At 36.1% G+C, this 20,622-nt stretch overlaps 1 protein-coding gene across 1 annotated transcript; it reads right to left on the bottom strand.

Moving 5' to 3' along the window:
• Positions 1–1,340: 1,340 nt before the first annotated feature.
• On the bottom strand, positions 1,341–11,424 carry LOC132056731 (monocopper oxidase-like protein SKU5). Its single transcript, XM_059449048.1, has 9 exons — positions 10,622–11,424; positions 4,797–4,906; positions 4,439–4,709; positions 4,208–4,346; positions 3,216–3,579; positions 2,526–2,891; positions 2,354–2,432; positions 1,885–2,075; positions 1,341–1,678 (listed from the first exon to the last, which is right to left on the bottom strand). The coding sequence occupies exons 1-9, from the start codon at positions 10,769–10,771 to the stop codon at positions 1,570–1,572; spliced, it is 1,779 nt and encodes a 592-aa protein (XP_059305031.1). The 5' UTR covers positions 10,772–11,424; the 3' UTR covers positions 1,341–1,569.
• Positions 11,425–20,622: the final 9,198 nt, after the last annotated feature.

Below are 20,622 nucleotides of genomic sequence, written 5' to 3'. Positions count from 1 at the left end.
CGAGAAAAAGGTAAGGTTGATTTGTTTAAGCCCAAGGGGAAATGTTTCCGGGTATGATGATATGAGTTGCGCGAATGTGATATGATATGATATGATTGATATGGTTATCACCCCGTCCGAGGGTACATGCCGGATGGCGTTGAGAGGTATATGGACCTCGCGAATCTCCCATGGGTCATGACTATAAAGCATGACCTATAGCATGTGTGTAATAGGTATGAGATTTGGCCAGTGCATTGCATTCATACATTCAGACACTTTGATCTGTTGCATTCTCACAGACTCGTGTTCTAGTTCGAAACCTCATCGTTGATCCTGAGGCACAGCATCAAAGAGTTTCAGGGTGAGCTACATGGTTGACTCGTGGCCCCTACAGTTGTATTTGTCTTTTGGACTTGTATCAGACTTATTAGTGCTCTCGTATCATTTAGACCAGATTTTTGGGTTGTAAAGATTAAGTTACATTTCTGTACTTCCTGTTATTTATATTAGACTAATGGATAATGTTTTGGGGTAGTTGATTTTCCCTTTTTCCCTTGTAAATAATTTATCAATTTGGGAGATAATTCGCCTACCAATGAGATAGTGTAGGAACCATCATGGCCCGTAAATTGGGTCGTGACATCTCCAAGTCACTTCTAATCATCTATAGGGATATTATCAGGACCATAAGCTTTTCTAATCCTTATATTTTTCCACGCCTTCCTTTACCTCTATCACCTAATTATACAGATGTAGCTAAAGTTTCTACTGTTCACAAACGCATGGGGTTTTAAAATGTTACTCTCTTGGGTCGAGTTGAACATTGATCAAAGTAGTCTCTTCATCTTTTTCTAGATCTCGTTATCTCTTGACAACACTTATTGAGAATCATCCTTAATACACCTTTCCTAGTTTACATTCTTACCCTTCTCTTTTAGTCGTGCTAGTTTACACATTTCTTTCTCCCCTTCTCGTGTCCCTAGTTTTTTTTTTTTACAAGCCATCTAGAGATTCTCCCCGACCTTACTAATAACCTTCCGAGCTTTCCTTCTAGCTACCTTGTATTCTTCAGAAGATTCTCCATCCTTTGCTTTTGGCAACTTTCTACAGCACTCTTTTTAAGTTTTAATAACCTGTTGTACCTCCTAATTCTACCATTAAGAAATAGGAATCTAGGTTATCAAAATAATTTCATCTTATTGAACAAAAAAGGATCAATGTGTTATCAAACGTGTAAACATGCATCCAAGAGCTATCAAGCATTTAATTCAATGGCATCATAGAAGTTTACCACTACGCATGTGGATTCGATTGTCCTCTATCTCAGTACTTGCCCGTTCCCAAAAATAAGGTAAAAAAAAAAAAAAATGGATATGCCTCTAAAATACCAAGAATAATGTTTCTTTAAATACATTTGACTAATATTAAACCGCACAAGAAACACAAAATTGATTCACAGTCAACGTGGAGATACCTAAATATATGGTTCAACTAATTACATATTACAAACCATAAAAGAAAACCAGTTAGCTCAAAGACTCATTCAGTGGCAATTTCCAACTTCTCTGCTGCTTTCAGGTCAATTTGCTACCTCATAAAACTTCCAAGTAGTGATACAACAAAACCTATGAAGATCAGCTTGATTGTTTTTGTCAATGATGATGCACCAGAGAAATTTACTCTCCGAGCTTGGTCCCTGCAAAAGTATGAGATACCGTAAGAGTACTTAATAACTGCAATTGCCAAAAAAGGGTGCACATTTCCCCACAGACAACTAACATTCTCTACATTTTGAAATGTTGAGGACATGCTTCTTTTTCCTACGGAAGGAGTAAGGACTTGTTTCCATGAAAGATCATAAAAACCGGTATAAGCAGCGGAGCAATAGGAGAGACATCTTACTTCTGTAAAGGTGCCAGTGCACCACAATAGATGGTGTTTGCTGGAACTGGAAGCTCTGGGGTCTCCGGATTCACCACATTAACATAAGTTTCTTGGCCAAGGTACCATGAGTCGAGGTTTTGAGCACGTAAGTTCCAAATGCCAGGATTGTCTAGGAAGACTAAAATCGCAGTCCAAGCACCAGGAAACACCTGTAAGAGAGAAAAAATTTCCTTTTGTTTATAAATGAATAGTTTTGACAAAATACTAATATTAATTTTTACTAAGTATGACAAAAGGAAGACAATGAGGTGGGACCATTATTTTCTTTTGACTCTAAAAGCGCAAAAGCAATTTCACCTTTGCACTTTGGAGCAATTAGCATCATGGTAGAAATCATAATAAAAGTTATGGTGACTATAAATTGGAAAGAAGGGACCGTTTTGAGCAATATCTGTTCTAGAGAAGAAAGTAGACTGATAACTTTTACCTGGGTATTGCATCGAGCAACACCATCCCATTTGTTGTAGGTGCTTCTACTATTCTCTGTCCATTCCCCGTAGTCCATACTATTGCCATTTTTGAGAACAAAAAGTTCAGACATCTGATTCCAAACTGAAAACAAGTGATGTGGCGCAACTATATGAAAATACACTACTCACCCGACAACAAAAAAGGCATAGCCGTCCAGATGATAGTTCTGAATAGTTGTATCATTGTTTTGGAATATGATTTCCACGAATGCTTTGTAAGTACCGTTAATTACGGACGTATCAACTTTTGCTGGCCTGTTCATCATTTTATTGGGGAAGTCAAGCTTGAAAACACCTGGGATGTTAAATTGCTGAGCAAGATTTAAAGGTGTTGATGGTGCTAAGTATGAAATACCACTGAGAGTAGTGCGCCACTTCCCCTCTATTAGCTCTGCAGGCCTATTATGAAGGACAAACACATCAGTCACAGTGATTTCACCATATTTGAAGGATCCTTGGGGGTTTGGCCGTGCAGCACTAGCAGAAACATTCCATCTGTAGAATATTACAATAACAAGTTAGCAGCAGATCCTTGAAAATCGAGAATCTCTGACTACAAAATGGCTACATAGTGATCAAGACTACAAAATCTTCCTTCTGACATTAAGCTAACATATTTCTTTTTCTTTTTCATATCTTTTTGGCGTAGGGGTAGGGGGTTAGCGGGAGAGAACATCCTTTATCTCTACTTTTGAGTAACACATGTTGACAAATTGTACAGTAAGCTGATGATGCACAATTTTGTGATAAGTAATGATGCACACAATTAACTTGGGGAGAGTACATAATTTAGCAAATAATAATTACACTTTCTACAACCTTATGGATTTTGCTTGAGTCATTGAGAAATATGGGTCAGATTCATTAGGAGGGTCTGGAAGAGGACCTGAAGCAGGTCCTTGTGAATTTGAGTAATGCAAGACAGCGACTCCTACCGACTTTGATGAATCAGAGGAATTAACAAAGCGTGGACTGGCAACAATGTAATAATCACTGCTGGCATTTTGATCCATTGCGACCAGGAAGGAATATGATTGACCGATGTGGATATCCAAGCTTGTGTAGTTCTGTTGTACTGTGTATGAACCTTCAGTCTCCACAAGAAGAAGGTTATGATTTTGGATTCTGAAATTCAAGCTAGTTGAAACACCAACATTGTGTACTCGAAGGCGGTACGTTTTGCCTGTTAGAAATAAATAAGACAAATGACATCTGTGATAAGAATAATAGTATATGTAACTGAATGAAAATTTTGAGGTGCTAATATGTTACTTCCCAGTGAACTACTAAGTGACACCATTCAGTACATACACACGATCGGAATAAGAGAAGAACTCTTCAAAAACAATTACAGTCAATTGACTCGGTTTCCTATCAAAGATTTCCCCAAAATTTGATCCTCAAATGTAAAAGAGGCCTTGTGCACACAAGTTCCAACTTGAGTAAAGATGCACATTTTGAGGTCAAGATTCATGACTAGGCAAAGTATCTTCCTTTAGATCAATTAAATGTAGAGGTAAGAACTTTAACAGCCTTGCTAAATCCAAAGCAACAGACCTTTTTTTGTAGTAATCTAACATAAAGCCAAAAGCTCCAGTGATGTGAATGATAATAGCATCTGAGAATTCAACCTTTAAAACGCACCTCAAATAATCCTCCCTCATAATATAATAATGTAATAGTAATAATTAAATTTAAGCTTGAACCAAGAGTACCATGCAATGGAATGGAATAATGTAAAGATATTAAAATGCGACGATGTACTGAAACCATACAGATAAATCCCCAACGAGAAAGAAGAATGTAATAACCTGGTTCTACATTCACTGTCAGGTAGGATATACCGCCTGATACAAGGGCATTATCATAACGGTAGGGACCTAGTCCATTGAATAGGATACCATCAGGAGGGCCAAGGGCAACTCCATTTTCGATGTCTTGTCTGAGTTCCTAAGCCCGAAAGATTTAATAAGTGAGTCACTAAATTTATAAGGATATATTTTTAACAAAAATGGGCTGATCTGTTAAAATTTGTAACCAACCTTATGACTCTTTATAAACCAGTCACCAATAAAGAGTGTGATGTCCCCATCTGGTGCCGCAAACGGCAGAGGAATGATATTTCTGTTGTTTATAGTGATCCCTCCATATCCACCAGCAGCTCTCTGGAAGCGTAAGGAAGGGAAATAAAAGAAGCTGCCTATCTGATCTTTAACCTGAAATTCATATGTCCAATTCCAGCCAGCAGGAATGGGACAATTTGTGCCAGATACACCATCTTGCCATGAATCCTTTCTCTGCTGGATGCCATTCCTGCACTTAATTAGCATATTTATGTTCATTACAGCATCTAAGCTTGTGCTTCCCTATATATTTATCATAGTAGGTTTTATGGTTTACCATGTAAGAAGCATAGGCTCATCAAGATCATTTTTAACATTGACAACCACATTCCAGTTGGTAGTGACATTGAGAATGGGTCCTGGAAATTGACCGTTTATTCCAATCACCTGAAAAGAATAAATCTTCATATACTAGCAATAAACATTGTCAATTGTAGAGTAAGATAAAGCTCAAAAGGGTTGCAGCTAATTCTCCTAAAGTAAAGATCTATTGTGGATTTCGTAAATGCGTCCAGAATAAAGAATCAGAAAAGGGAAAGCCAGAGTAAGACAGGATATGAAGAGTGGCAAAGTGCTCTGAGCCTAGCTGTCGGAACATCATAGGCATAGAAATTTGAAGCAAAATATAAGGTTGTCCAGTTGTCAACATGTTGGCTCCTATAATCACACGCTTAGTCTTCAAACCGTAGATTTTTGAAATGGAGCGCAATGAAGTAAAATGTTCAAAACTAGATACTAACCAAAAAACAAAAGAAGCACTAGTTGATAACCCAAACAACTCTTTAAAATGTATCAAGACTCATGAAAGTCAAATGTTAAGCTAAACTAAAGTAGCAAACCATGTAAAGTAGAATTAGATATTGACCGGATAAAAACATAAGTCTTTACAAGGAAACAATAGGATGGAGGAACCGGTCACTGATCAGCTAAAGAACCCCTAGGATGTATTTTCAAAGTCCAGTAGCAGAACTTTTAAACCTCCAAGCTTAAAATTCCCAGCCGGAACCTAAATGACCAAAGAAAAAATGAACCAAGATACCCCAACAAAAAAAAAAAGGTACTAAAAGTATCCTTAACGCAGGATGGGCAGATCTACTTGATTTGACGTAAAGTTGCATGGTGCAATAATTTTTTGCGTTATATGATATGTTTAAGCTCATTCAAACTCCATATAAAGCGGATTTTGGATGAGGGAAAAACTCATCCAACTCGTAAAAATGGATGATCCTCCAGTTGTTAGGGTTTCATTGTTTTGGGACGGGGAGATTATTTATGATTCTAATAATGTGCGTTATAGTATTATATGATTCTAATAATGTGCGTTATAGTATTCCACCAAAATACCATGTTAGGTTTCCACCTGACCTGAAATACTCAACACTACTCGAAGCCTTATAGAGTAGAATTAGAGTTAGTAGGCGAGGTTTTAATTTATCTGTAATAGGGAGATATCCAATATCTTTTTCACCGCAAGGTTTAGTTAATTAGGCGTGTGGAATATCATAGAATATGTCTCTTTGACTGATTATTTGAGGGCGCCGGATGATTATAGGGAATGTATCACTCTGAACGTGCTTGAAATGTATATCGAGAAGATACCTACAAATTCCCGGCTAGAGCTCATCGGGAAGCCCCAGATAGAACTCGTCAGGGAACCTCGGCTAGAATTCGCCGGGAAGTTGCTTTGGACGATCTTAACTTTCGTGGAGCGGATGAAGAAGAGCATTGGAAACTGGTAGAAAATAAAAACCTTCATCGAGATTCTTCTTATCCAGTTTTTCCAATTATTCAAGAATGGATAGGCCTTCCAAAATATTTACCACAAACATTAAATTGTGGAGTGCCATATTGTTGCGTAAACCAAGCAAGTGCTCCTAATGATGATAGTTGGGATCTAGACTACAATGAGGATGATGAAGCAGGGGAAGACAATGAAGAAAAGAAAGATGAAAATGACGAGGTGGTCCCAAAAAGTGACGAAAGTTAATCGTTGTATTTTATGAGACTTTATCATTGTTGTGTCTTTATCCTTTTTTTAAGATAAGGTATTTCTGAATTGCATCATTCATAACAATCGGAAAATACACCATTCATAACAAACTGAAAATACATCATTCATAACATACCGAAAGTACTTAAAATACATAATCCATAACAAACCGAAAAGACTTAAAATAGATTTATAAGTTCATGCCCATGACTAGAGGTTCCGCTGCCACGAGATGTTCCGCCACCACGAGATGTTCCGCCACTACGAGAGGTTCTTCCTCCAGGAGAGGTACTTCCACCATGATCTCGTAGGGGACACTTACGCTTATCATGGCCTTGCAAATTGAGCATTTCCAACAGTATCTCCCCTCTGGAACATCCATTTCATTGGGAATATGGATGGTTGCTCTCTTACGTAATGTACGGATAAATTCTTTGTTAGCAATCATCGCAAATGGCTCTGGTGGCCAATAACAATCATCACCAAGTGGGGAGAACCGACCGGCATACGCTTTTACATAATTTTCCACGTTATATTCCAAGCCACATGTTACGATCCACCCTTTCCAATTGTCTCGAAACACTTGAAGGCGTGAGAACATGGCATGTGTTATGATTTCCACTTGTGCATGTTCTTGATAATCACAAATATTGTGAATGTTAGCTCCACGATCTTGGTGCACACTTGTTTTGACTTCGAATATACGCTGTGCCGGGTTGTACTCAGTCATTGAATGGAAGCTCAAGTCGAAACCTGGTGTGGTCGGTAATATTTTTAATTTTGCGTTTTGCGCATTAAACCACGCATTGATGGTTTTGCTCATTGTCGGCCAGTAATATCAATAGACGGCACGCATGTGTACAGGATATATGACATCAAGCTACTAATTGCAGTAGGAATGGGTGGATATTCCCTCTGCTTTAGCCATTGCAACTAATGAGAGCACGGAGACATGGGGTATATTTTTGACCTGTTTGAGGCAACACATTATTAAGGATCGAATGGGTATATGTGTGTTTTCAGACATAAATCATGGCATATTAGCTAATATGTTTGGGTTGCAGGGGTGACAGCTTCCCTTTGCCTAACCTATTTGAGGCAACACATTATTAAGGATCGAATGGGTATATGCGTGCTTTCAGACATAAGTCATGGCATATTGGCTAATATGTTTGGGTTGCAGGGGTGACAGCCTCCCTTTGCCTACCATCGTTATTGTTTGAGGCATTTGAAGGCAAATTTTCAAAGGGCATATAAAAGCCATCCACTGAACAATTGGATGTGGGCGGTATGACGCAACAGAGCATAGAGAGAAGAAGTTTCTTATGCGGATGGAGTTGATAGGGAGATGAATGAGGAAGCCTACCACTGGTTGAATGCACTGGATAAAGAAAAATGGACATTACACAAGAATGAAGGTAAAAGATTGGAGAAGCTAACAACAAACAGCTCTGAATCATTTAATGGCTTTTTGAAATCTGCACGAGGACTACCCGTTACTGCAATAGTGAGAATGACTTTTAAGCAAGTTGTGGAACGGTTCGTGAGTAGATCAAAGGAGGCCAAAGGAATTTTGGCAGACGTTCTGAAATGGATGCCAAAACCAACACACCTATTTGAGTATCACAGAAGAAAGTCTGAGCAAAACTCAATGACTGAGTACAACCCGGCACAACGTATATTTGAAGTCAAAACAAGTGTGCACCAAGATCGTGGAGCTAAGATTCACAATATTTGTGAGATACCAAGAACATGCACATGTGGCAATCATACCACATGCCATGTTCTCACGCCTTCAAGTGTTTTGAGACAATTGAAAGGGGGCATCGCAATATGTGGCTTCGGAATATACTTTGGAAAATTATGCAAAAGCATATGCCGGTCGGGTCTTCCCACTTGGTGATGATTGTTATTGGCCACCAGAGCCATTTTTTATGATTGCTAACAAAGAATTTATCCGTACATTACGTAAGCGAGCAACCACCCGTATTCCCAATGAAATGGATGTTCCAGAGGGAGATACTCTCAGAAATGTTCAATTTGCAAGGCCAAAATAAGCGTAAGTGTCCCCTATGGGATAGTGGTGGAAGTACCTCTCCTGGTGGAAGAACCTCTCGTGGTGGCAGAATATCTCGTGGTGGCGGAACATCTCATGGTGGCGGAACCTCTAGTCATGGGCATGAACTTATGAATCTATTTTAAGTCTTTTCGGTTTGTTGTGGATGATGTATTTTAAGTACTTTCAGTATGTTATGAATGATGTATTTTCAGTTTGTTATGAATGGTGTATTTTAAGTATTTTCAGATTGTTATAAATGATGCAATTCAGAAATAACTTATCTTAAAAAAAGGATAAAGACACAACAATGATAAAGTCTCATAAAAGACAACGATTAATTTTCATCACTTTCTGGGACCACCTTGTCATTTTCATCTTCCTCTTTACCTCGTCATTTTCATCTTCCTCTTTACTTTCTTTCTCTTCTTCATTGTTTTCCCCTGCTTCATCATCCTCATTGTAGTCTAGATCCCAACTATCATTATTAGGAGCATTTGCTTGGTTTACGCAACAATATGACACTCCATAATCTTATGTTTGTGGTAAATATTTTCAAAGGCCTAAACATTCTTGAATAATTGGAAAAACTGGATAAGAAGAATCTCGATGAAGGTTTTTATTTTCTAAAAGTTTCCAATGCTCTTCTTCATCCGCTCCACGAAAGTTAAGATCAGCCAAAGCAACTTCAGGCAGAACTTCTAGGACTTCCCGACGAATTCTAGCCGAGGCTCCCCGTCGAGTTCTATCTGGGGCTTCCCGACGAGCTTTAGCCCGGACTTCGCGACGATTTGTAGGTATCTTCTCGATATATATTTCAACCACGTTCAGAGTGATATATTCTCTATAATCATCCAGCGCCCCCAAATAATCAGTCAAAGAGACATCGTCTATGATATTCCACACGCCATAATTAACTAGACCTTGCGGTGAAAACGATATTGGATATCTCCCTATTACAGATAAATTAAAATCTCGCCTACTAACTCTAATTCTACTATATAAGGCTTCGAGTAGTGTTGAGTATTTCAGGTCAGGTGGAAACGTAACATGGTATTTTGGTGGAATACTATAACGCACATTATTAGAATAATAAATAATCTCCCCGTCCCAAAACAATGAAACCCTAACAACTGGAGGATCCTCTATTGTTACTAATTTACGAGGTGGATGAGTTTTTCTCTCATCCAAAATCTGCTATATATATATATAGTTTGAATGAGCTTAAACATATCATATAACATAGAAAATTATTGCACCATGCAACTTTACGTCAAATCAAGTACGAACGGGCAATAGAATCTACCGAAAAGTCAATTGAATTATTGACTTCTTTAGCGCAGGAATTTCCTGCGTTAAGGGTACTTTAGTAACTTCTTCTTTTTATTGGGGTATTTTGGTTCATTTCATTTTTTCTTGGGGCATTTAGGTTCCGGACATTTATAAGGCATACTCAGCACAGCAAATCCCAGCATAGAGCTGACAACAAATATGGAGTAAAAATCATAGGTCATAGGAGTAGTTCAAATTATCAACAGCTCTAAGGCCTTCAAAGTATGAAATGGTGTGATTCAATTATTGATGTAACTCAGTCCTGAAGATGAAGAAGGGGCCCTTCAAATGGGTCAAGATATTCCCATAGCAATATGATTTTCTTGCATTCATATAATCATATCCATCAAAAAACAATAAATATAATTTGTATGATCACAATTCACAATGTGAGAATGCACAGGAACCTTAAGTTAGCTATTTTAAACAATGTTATGGTCTAAAGAACATCCCTATAAACATATTCAGTACATCTTATCAGGCAGCTCTACACTATCAAGAAAATGTATTTTAGTCACAAGTCTTGCAAAATACACTAATACCCATAGGGAATTTGACATGTCAAAGCTGGGGTTGCAATTTACTTAAAAGGAATAATTCAAAGTAAAGTCTCATCATATACGCGTAGAAACAACGCAACAAGATTACTTAGTCCTACTATATTAAATTATAAGTAAAGATCTGTTATTTAAGCAGAAACAAGAATATGGGTAGAATCAAGAACCTGCTGCTTAACTCCAAGAGGAGAAGCTTTAATGTAAGAAACAGCCCACTCATAATGTATATAAGGGTCTCCTGCTAAACACAATGTTGTCAAGCACAAAAGGAAACTCAAGAAAAGGAGATAACAATAACTTGGTAATCCAGAGAACATTTGGTTACAACACTATTTCTGAAGCTTTCTTGTTATGTGATAATTGGTGTGATGTAATGTGAAAATATAGAAAGAAATAGGTAGCCTTAGCTTTGGGATCTTCAGTTTTTTACTTTTAACTTTGCTACTTCTGGTTTTTAGTGTGAATTGAGCAGAGACACTGTGGATACAGAGTACTATGGAGAAAAGCACATGCGATGTTAGCTTGAGGGTTTGAGGAAGACAGCTTGGATGTCTGAAAGGGTAAAGTCAGGGACCCACATATTATTACTTCTTGGAATCTGGAAAATGAAATGGAAACTTTTGGCTTTCTTTTGTTTTTCAAAATTGAATGGCTGACAAGATTTTCGTATTTCTAAAGTTTTCTAGATCTGCCTCTTAAAAATAATATTCAAGCACTATTAGGGAATAGTTTAGCATGGATTTTCAAAAAGTTTCAAACTCTTCTTTGAATGACTTTTCCTAAAGAGGAAAATGGAAGAGGGATGGAGGGGGTGAGGTGGTCTTCTAGCCAAGCTAATTTTAGGGAGACCCTCGAGGTTTCACTAACCATTGATGCCACCAATACACTAGTATGTCATATGTGTTGAAAATTCACTTGCATCGTGGATGCCTTTCCCTAGCAAATTCAAGTTGTGAATCCACTTGTAGTGGATATCTTTTTTTTTTCATAACAAGACAGGATTTGGGAAACTTTGTAATCATAACTATGATTCTGGAAAGTCTTGGAACAAGCTTTTCTTTCTTATAAGAGGAAGAATTAAGTAGGCGTTTGACCATATATTTCAAATATTTTTCACGTTATTTGAAATTTATTGAGTTTGAATTGAAGATGAAGTTATGTTTGGTTATACTTTTAGCAAAATATATTTGGCATAATGTTCATATTGGAATGTATGTAAATACAACTTTGAAAGTGAAAGTGAGGTGGAAAACAGGCTATAAGTAGTTTGTCAAATTTGAAATACAATTTCAAGTTGGATTTGAAATTTTCATGACCAAACACTGATTTTCAAATAAAGTGAAAAACTATTTCGAGAAAAGTAAATGGGAATTTGGATATGAACGTAAAATCATGATTCATGATTCGAAATTATTGATTTGGATAGAGGTTGATTTGACGTTGAGATTGTCTTTAGACATGCAATTTAGATTTCAAAAGTTGTATTTTTTTCATATAAACACAAAACCCCCACAATTTGTGAAAACTATCATAACTTTCTCAATTCTTGTGGAATATTACTGAATGAGCAAACCATAGTTCATAAACAAGGTATTTGAATATCCTAAGACACCGTAGTAATAAAGCGCATATCTCCATGTTCATTTTGTTTATAAATGCTTGTGATTACATGCTATTACAAAATTTCAAATTCAAATAATTTTTCAAAGATCACTGGTCCAATAAATCAACAATAGTAGTAATTAGCTATTCTTTTATATGATCCTCTCACATGGTACAGACTATGGACAATCTCTTCACGTCGAGTTGAGGTCCTTCTTTGCAAAAATTAAAATTATATGTCTTTTGCAAAATATAAACTTATCGGTCAAATTTTAAATTTAAAAAGCGAAATAAAAAAATTGGAACTGAAATTCTACCTTTTAGGTAAATTTGGGATTGGAAATTTCAAATTGAGTTGAAGATTTGTTCAAATAGCATATAACAAACACAAATTCAAATCAAAACATGTTTGAATGATTGTGGTTCTTAGAAATTTTATTAGAATCATGTTGGTAATCAACAAATAGTTCCGAATTGATAAAAATGCATCCACCGGCATCATTTGGATACGGTCGAGATGTGCCTTTTTCTGGAAGCCAGTCTGATATCATGTTGAATGCCTCCAATCATGAGATGGAACTAATTCTCATAAAATAAAACACGACGTTCTTAGACTCTAAATTCTTGAACCCCCGCAACTGAAGTAAAACAATGTGGAAGAATATAATTGTTAAGGTAACAAAGAAGAAAATAATAATAATTAATGCTTGAAAAAGTAAATGAATAACTCAAAGAGCTATTCTACAATGTCTTGTTACTCTCTGTGAATGTGGTGTGCAAACCGGAATAAATGCAGAAGAAATTAGTTAAAAGGGGTCTTTAAAATATGAATAGAGATATATGCACGGCCGAACTCGAGGGGAAGCAACTAAAGCAGTTGCTTTAGCTTTAGCGCCCCCGCCCCCCCAAAAAAGCCCCCAATTATTTTAATTTTATATATATTATAAACTATGAATAAAAGAGACTAGATTTTATATTTCTTTTCTGAAAATGTGATAGAGGTTATTGAAATAAATAATTCTAATTTTATACTCTTTTCTTTCCATTTATGTGACATTCTTTCTTTTTTAGTTAGTCCAAAAAAAAAATGACATCTCATTTTATCCTTTATGAGATGGTTTATAGCCACAAAATTTCTTTGGCGTATTTTAAACTAAAAGTTTCAAAAATCTTTCTTTTTCTCTTATACTTCTTGTCAAATCAAACGCCTTCACATAAATTAGAGATCAGAGTAATAAACATTATGCAATATATAAAAGTGAACAAATTGATGACTACTTTGACAATTTTAAAAAGATGAAGTCTCTTGTAGAGTTGATTGTTTCTTATAAATACTTGATTAAACCATTTTTTTTTTACTTAAAATAGACTTGAATTGTTCGAAATGTATGAAATTATTTTGACATCTACATAGTGTTACGAATATATATGTTTCTTACACAAATGTTTATTTTAATTTTAGTGAATAGAGTTACTAAATATCTCTAATAGTGAAGCTAACATGTAACCGAGTGAATAAACAACATATACAAGATGAACTATATACCATCTTCACAAAAAAAAAAAAAAAAAAAAAAGAGAATAAAAATACGTAAAATTTTATTAGATATTTTCAAGGCCTCTTATAGAGGTTTGGCTTTAGACCACCGATTTCGTTGAGCCCCCTAGGTATATGACCCTCGCTCTCCTTCTCTCTCTTTCTCTTCGAATGTTCGAAGTAAGCGCTCTAGGTCGATACTCATCTTTACTCTTTTCTAGAGGTGGTAAAATTATCCCAAACTCATTTGAGCCGCCTGATCCGTCCAAGTTTTAATGTGTTTGGGTTAGAGTAATTTTGAAGATGGTCTAATTTGGGCTAACCTACGTTAACCCATCACAAATCATTAGTCCAAATCTGACCCGTCATGTGAGCCCAAACTGACTCATCAACTGTCCTCCGTTCAAAAGTGTAACAACTACTAATCGTGATTAACTATTTTTTAAATTATTTTGTTTTGTTTTTTAAAGAAATTTAATTTGCTTTTTAAAGAAATTCTAAGAGTCTAAGCTTATTTTAACTTTTAGCTTGAGTTCTCACCTGACTATTCTTGAAGCCATGAATATCCATATTATATGTCGGTTAATCCATTTTTAATCTTTTAAGACTCACCCATATCAGACTTGGCCCACCCGTTTGTCACTCCTAATTATGTACAGGAAAATCAGAAAATTATATAGATAAGGCAAAGGAATAAAAGAGAGGAATCTGACAAAATCATTATTCATTACTTCACATGACAATTAATTTTCTTTTGATTTAGTTTTCGGATAGCAAGGTTATAATAATTTCATATACAATTCATTAGGATAACTAATGAGGAATTATTTACAGTGAATATCTTTATTATTTTGGGTGAAAGCATGTGCTTGAGTTTTTCTTATATCAAAAAAATATTTAGATTTGATTTTCAGAACACTATTTATTTGGAAAAGCATGAGCAAGAAAATATTTGCTATCAATGAAAAGAATATCAATATTTTTAGTTTTTCAAAATGTTAAAGAAAATGGCAACTTACATAACTATCTTTTAATGCTTGCTTTCAATCCGTAGCTACCTTTTTGCTATTTACAATTCGTAGCTACATTTAGGCATTTTCGTTGTATTTGACTGTATTTCAAAGGTATTTGAATACACTGTTCAATTGTATCCAACCTTATCTGATATCACATGTATTTGGATACATGCAACCTTAATTTCTCTGAATAAATGTGTATTCAAAATGATGTATTTAAGTGCATTTAAATACACGAGGGGGGCTGTGTATTTTAGTATATTTATATATTGATATACCCTTTTGTTTTGGGTGTAGTTGAATGTATTCGACTGTATTTCAATAAATTTGAACAATATTTCAGATGCAAATGGGTTAAGTTGGGTCGGCCCAGCCATCTTAACACAGATAAGCATTGGACAAGATTGGACATTGGCCCATCTATTAGTTCAGTCCATCTTGACCCAGCCAACTTCAGCCCAAATGACTTATTTGTCAATCCTAAGATTTTCTGAATTCTTGTCTGATTTAATAATGTGCAGGTCAACAACAAAGGATTCTTCGAATTCTTAGGTTGCATAACTCATGTTTCGCACCATTTGTGAAAGAAAGCTAAAAACAACTTATTGTGTGTTATTGTCTTCCATACCTTTGTTGTGAGTATTGCTGCATCGTGTTGTTGACTGTTTTCGAGCTTACTAACTTATAATTCATGTGCAACAGCTTGTTTTTGCTAGAAACAAAGAATAACAATAAGAAGAGTTTGTTTCATTCAATATATTGGGTATCAAGAAATCAAACTTCTCTGTTCTTTATGTACTGTATATGTATGTGTTTATTTGAGTTTGTATCTCATATTCGTTTTTTCCCATTGTGTATCAGTATTCCAACTAAACATTTTTAATTCTCAATAACTTTTTTCTGCATGAATAGACACTTGAATCTTTTTGGTACTTTTATTCGATGCTTTTCATATTCTCATAAAATACAAATTTTGAGTGCTCGGTGGAGGAAAAATTGTTTCTTACTTTCTGTTTTCTATTCTATAGAGCTTGAATCACAAATAGTAAGGGTTGACTTGATACATATAGTAGAGAAATGATAATCACAAAATTTTCTTTTTAAGAGAACACACTGCACGATTAATTAATGAATATGACTAGTTGGTAATTATTTGTGGGTTCTTTTGGGAGTGGCAAAAGATTTATGGTATTAACAAATTAGTTAGTTGCATGACCTTATATTAAGAAGTCACCATATATACATGAAAAAATTGTTTTGGTGGAAAGAGGATGCTTGTAGAAGTTAGCAGAAATTATGTTCGCTTTTTAGATATGAAACAAACGCTAATTATTTTTTTTTGAGCTTATTTTAAGCACAAAATGACTTTACTGGCCAGCCAAACACTCAAAAAAATTGAAAATAACTTATAAACAACTTATAAGCCAATCCAAACAGGCTCTAAATCTCACATCCATATGTATCATTAGGTTTATGTACTAAAAGGTTGTTTAGTTAGTACATTATTATAGATTACCTTGATTTTCATGGAAAAATGCTAAAATGATAAGTATACCATTAGGTTTTTTTAATTATAGGGTGATATTTGCTTTGCTAATTGTTTCTCCTTATGGAAATTATGCAATCAGTCAAACATGTACCGAATTTACTAGGTTGAAATGTAATGATGGCTATGCTAGTTTAACAGGTGAAAGATAAGATAGCAACATGTCACTCGCTTTTGTGTGTGGTATGGAATCGCAGTGAGAAGGTCTGGAGTGTGGTATCTTCTGAAAAGCTCCTTGTAGATTTGATGGTCAAACAATATCTTTCTTTCTTAAAGTTCTGTATTTTTAACTTATTCGGATTTTCGTTCGCTGATGGAAGTTAAGTTGTGGAATACTTCAATTGGTTTTCTCTGCTGTGTAAAAATGAGGATACTCATAAAAACTGCTCTATGTAAATTCATTTTATTTTCGCTCTTGCATGTTGATTATGAGATTTTCTTTTTAACTTTTAGTTACTCGCTAATTTGTTTTTCATTTTATTAAAACATAGACTGACTATCTCAGACAACCTTCTTGTCTTGATTCAAGAGGGTGTCTTGATTCAAGCGCGTATCAAATGGGCGAAGGAACAAGTGAACTAGAGAGGAAGCTGCTAAAGGAAAGTAGCAGAAAGAAAGAAAGAGTTGAGGAAGTAAAGAAATTTCTTGCTTAAGAATTAGTTACATCTTGCTTGGTAGCTCAGTTGGTCCGATTCTTAGAGTTCAATTCCCCACTTGTACTCCCCTTCCCCTACCCCAATTTATTTATTTAAAGTTACTTTTGGCTTGAATCTAGCCTAATAGTTTGATTCTAGCATTGTTTTACCGTAAACATATATAACTATTCACAATTTCATTCTTGGAATTAGTTATAGAAATCTTCTGTTTTTTATTTAAGTTCAAATTGTATGTTGAATGACATTTGTAAGTATATAATTTTGAAATTTGATGGTTATGCTTTCAAGTATAATGAAATATAGCATAATAATTGTTCTTTCAATAGCAAGTACAAACGTCAATGAGTAATTGTGACATTAACTAAATATGTCGTATAAGTGTCGCTAATAACTCAAATTTTCCGACACTTCTAAGTGTCATAAACAAAATAAGTTAGAAACTAGTATTTATATACCGACATTATGGGAAATGTCACCTATTTTAGTGACATTTTATAAAAGTCGTAAATATGTGTTGTAACATTTTTAATACAAATTACGAAATTCCCGACATTGAAATTTACAATAGTTGAACTAAGTGTCAAATACATGTAGGCAAGTAATTTTGTTACATTTATGTGACTTAAGAAATGTCGTTGTGTGCCACAATTTTTATAGTCCGTTACAAATAAAACAAACCAGTTGAGAAAACTCATAAATTGTACTAACAAAAAAAAAATCTTTTAAAACTCGTCATAGCAGAACATAGGAACACATAGTTTAGTACCTAGCTAAACACAGATAGTACTGATCATGAATTTTTGGCACTATGCTTAACCAACTTTTATTGATTTATTGTAAGTTATCCTCAACATACTTAATGCTTGATTTGTGTTAACATGCACCTTATTACTTACTGTTAGGCCTCTCCTGGGGTTATCCAAGGTACATAAGCAAGCAATTTTGAGAACCAAAAGCATTTTTTTATGTCACAACCCAATTTACCAAGTCGTGATGACACTAGTCCAACTGTACTAGTAAGCCAACACCAACCGTTAACAGCCCAAAATAAGTGGAAAATATTAAAAGCGGAAATAAGCATACAAGTCATTTTCAAGTCTTAACAATCTTAAATAGAAATACTTAAGTAATTATTACAATCTTTCCCCAAAATCAGATGTCACCATAATACAAGGACTGTTACGAGTATAAATAGTCTGAATACATAAGGAAACTGTCTGAAATGAAGAAGACAGAAAGTAAAAGATTAGGATAATCCGGAGCCATCCCGAATCCAAAGAGCTCACCTCGGCCACTGAAGCAACGCTCTAACGGGGAACTTGGTAGTCGCGGCCTCCACTCGTGCTAGGGATCGAGCCTGCACAAAAAAAAAAAAAAAGGTGCAGCAAGTGTAGCGTGAGTACAATAAACAACGGGTACTCAGCATGCATCTTTGACCGACCCTTTTCGGAACAGAGATGAGGGTTGGTCTTCGACATCGCAATCACACTTGTCCGCGATTAGTCCAAATATAAGACAATCATAATAATGGTTAAACCCACATAATAGATAGATTTTCAAGATAAGGCAAAACAAATACAAGTAATCACAACAACAAAATAAAGAATGGATGAATGATACGCAAATGCAATGCAACGCCTTTGTTTCCACTTCCTGATATACACACGTTTGAATATTAACGAATCGTGACCCATGGGGGGCTCATGAGGCCCATATATCACCGCTCCGGTAATTTTCTCGGATCACGGCCTCAATCACATCATATCTCAATAACCTGTCTCTTAGCCAACCGGGCTCAAGTACCAATAGAACGTGCCAAACATCATCACTCGTCCGGAATAAGATCCCATCGAACTCACAATCATATCCTCAAATCGTATGCATGGATACATGAAAAGCATGAATATTCATGCATCAAGTCAAGAACAAGTATAAAAGCATGAAAACCATTCTTCTGCTCATAACACTATAAAGGCTTCACCTTTTTACTTCTTTTTCATTCAATGAGGATATATGTATGAGTGATATGCACACGAACAGACAAGACAGACAATTAATAATAATAAGAGACATAAGTACGGGCATCGGGCCCCAATCACAGATCCAAAGAATCGTACTATTCTATCAGCTACTGCCCAAAGCATGACACTCAAACCAACTATACAATTGAATTTGCACAAATATCCATAACATGATGACTGGTATCCGATACTAGTGCTCGTCACCTCACAAGTATCGGAACCCCCTTAATTCATCCAAATTCCTTCTTATTAGGTTCATTTTAGCCAGCACACACATTCAAGAAAGGGTTCAAGGTTTCAATATGCCTGGAATGCCGAATCTTGAATCACGACGCCCTCTTGACACTCTGGATAGTCTCTAAATGAACAAAGTCTAGTCAAATAAGGACTATTGATTAGAATACGAGTCTATCAATACCCATATTACTACATAATCCAAAACCCCTAAATTTTGCCCTAGAATTAGGATTCCGAACCCAAAAGGGCAAAACAAGAATTGAACATAGAGTCATGATCCTCATACTTAATATAACCCATAAAATGAAAATCATGCAATAATAATCACTAATTCCTGCTCAATTTCTAAAACCCCAAATTCTCAAGTTGGGTTCCAAAACCCTTCAAATTAATCTATTAAAATCAACATTCTAAGCATCGGTTATGGGTCTGAATCATGGAAGTAGTCATAAAACCAAGTTAGGAGACTTACCCAAATTCTTCCTTGAATTTCCTTCAATTCTCCTCCAAAAACGTTCTCAAACTTAGGGGTTTTCAAAAGGAAGTATAAAGGAAGAAGATACTAAGAACCACATTCTGTTCAGCGATGCACGCACTTGCGCACTTAGGTTCACACCGGCAGAAGAATCCTCACCACGGTGAACCCCACACAAATATCACCACTCCGCAGTGGTGGAGCCAAGCTCGCGACTGCGCACAATCATCTGCGGGAAATCCTTCACAGGGACGGACCAAGGCCAACCCAACATTCCTTTGCTTCTGCGGGCCTCTTCTCACTGGAGTGCGTCCGCAGGGGTAGGATCCTGTTTGCGCCTGCGTGAACACCAGAACCAGAAAAATCTGGCTTTTCACTTCCAACACCCGAAATCCCGACACTCTCCCGGAACTTCCCCGAGACCAACTAAATATGCAGACACATGTAAAAATAAGCTACAAACTCACTCGCGCACTCAAAGTTTCCCAAAGAGATCACGTTGACCAAGTCAACCCCGAAAGGGAAAAACCAACTTTCCAACCAAATGACCAAAACGCCCTAAGACCCTCGGGAACTGAACCAAACACTCAAACAGCCTATATTCGACGTCCAGAAGCTAATGGAACCAATGAAAATCCCAAAAGATGCAATTACCCCCGAAGATGCCTAAAGTCAACCTAACATTTAAAGGTTACTTAGAAAATTTCCAAAACAAGCAAAGGGGCGGGTTCACAAGGGAAAAAGAAAGAAAGCAACCAAAATGACATAACGGGTCGTTACATCAGCCACCACTAAAACACATGTTTGTCCTCGAACATCAAATACAAGAAAAAGGAAAAGACGAACTTGGGGCATCAAAAAGCTGAGGGTACCTCGCCCTCATATCCAACTTGGTTTCCCAAGTAGCCTCCTCTACCGGACGACCACTCCACTGAAACTTCACAGAAGTAATTTCTTTAGATCTCAACTTGAGAATCTGACGGTCCAAGATAGCAAGTGGCTCCTCCTCATAGGACAAATTCTGATCAAGCATCACCTAATCCCATCTAATCACATGAGAACCATCCAAAACATACTT

The sequence above is a fragment of the Lycium ferocissimum genome, chromosome 5, assembly GCF_029784015.1.
Source record: "Lycium ferocissimum isolate CSIRO_LF1 chromosome 5, AGI_CSIRO_Lferr_CH_V1, whole genome shotgun sequence".
Lineage (NCBI taxonomy): Eukaryota > Viridiplantae > Streptophyta > Magnoliopsida > Solanales > Solanaceae > Lycium > Lycium ferocissimum.
The sequence above is the reverse complement of the archived record's forward strand: the minus strand, read 5'-3'. Positions and strand labels throughout refer to the sequence as shown.

Excerpts from the sequence above, each read along its gene's own strand:
- LOC132056731 (XM_059449048.1), bottom strand. The coding sequence starts at position 10,771 with ATGTTCTCTGGATTACCAAGTTATTGTTATCTCCTTTTCTTGAGTTTC. Across the intron at positions 2,076-2,353 it reads TTGCTCGATGCAATACCCAG|GTGTTTCCTGGTGCTTGGAC; the intron begins GTAAAAGTTATC and ends TCTCTCTTACAG. Across the intron at positions 1,679-1,884 it reads GCACTGGCACCTTTACAGAA|GGACCAAGCTCGGAGAGTAA; the intron begins GTAAGATGTCTC and ends ATACTTTTGCAG.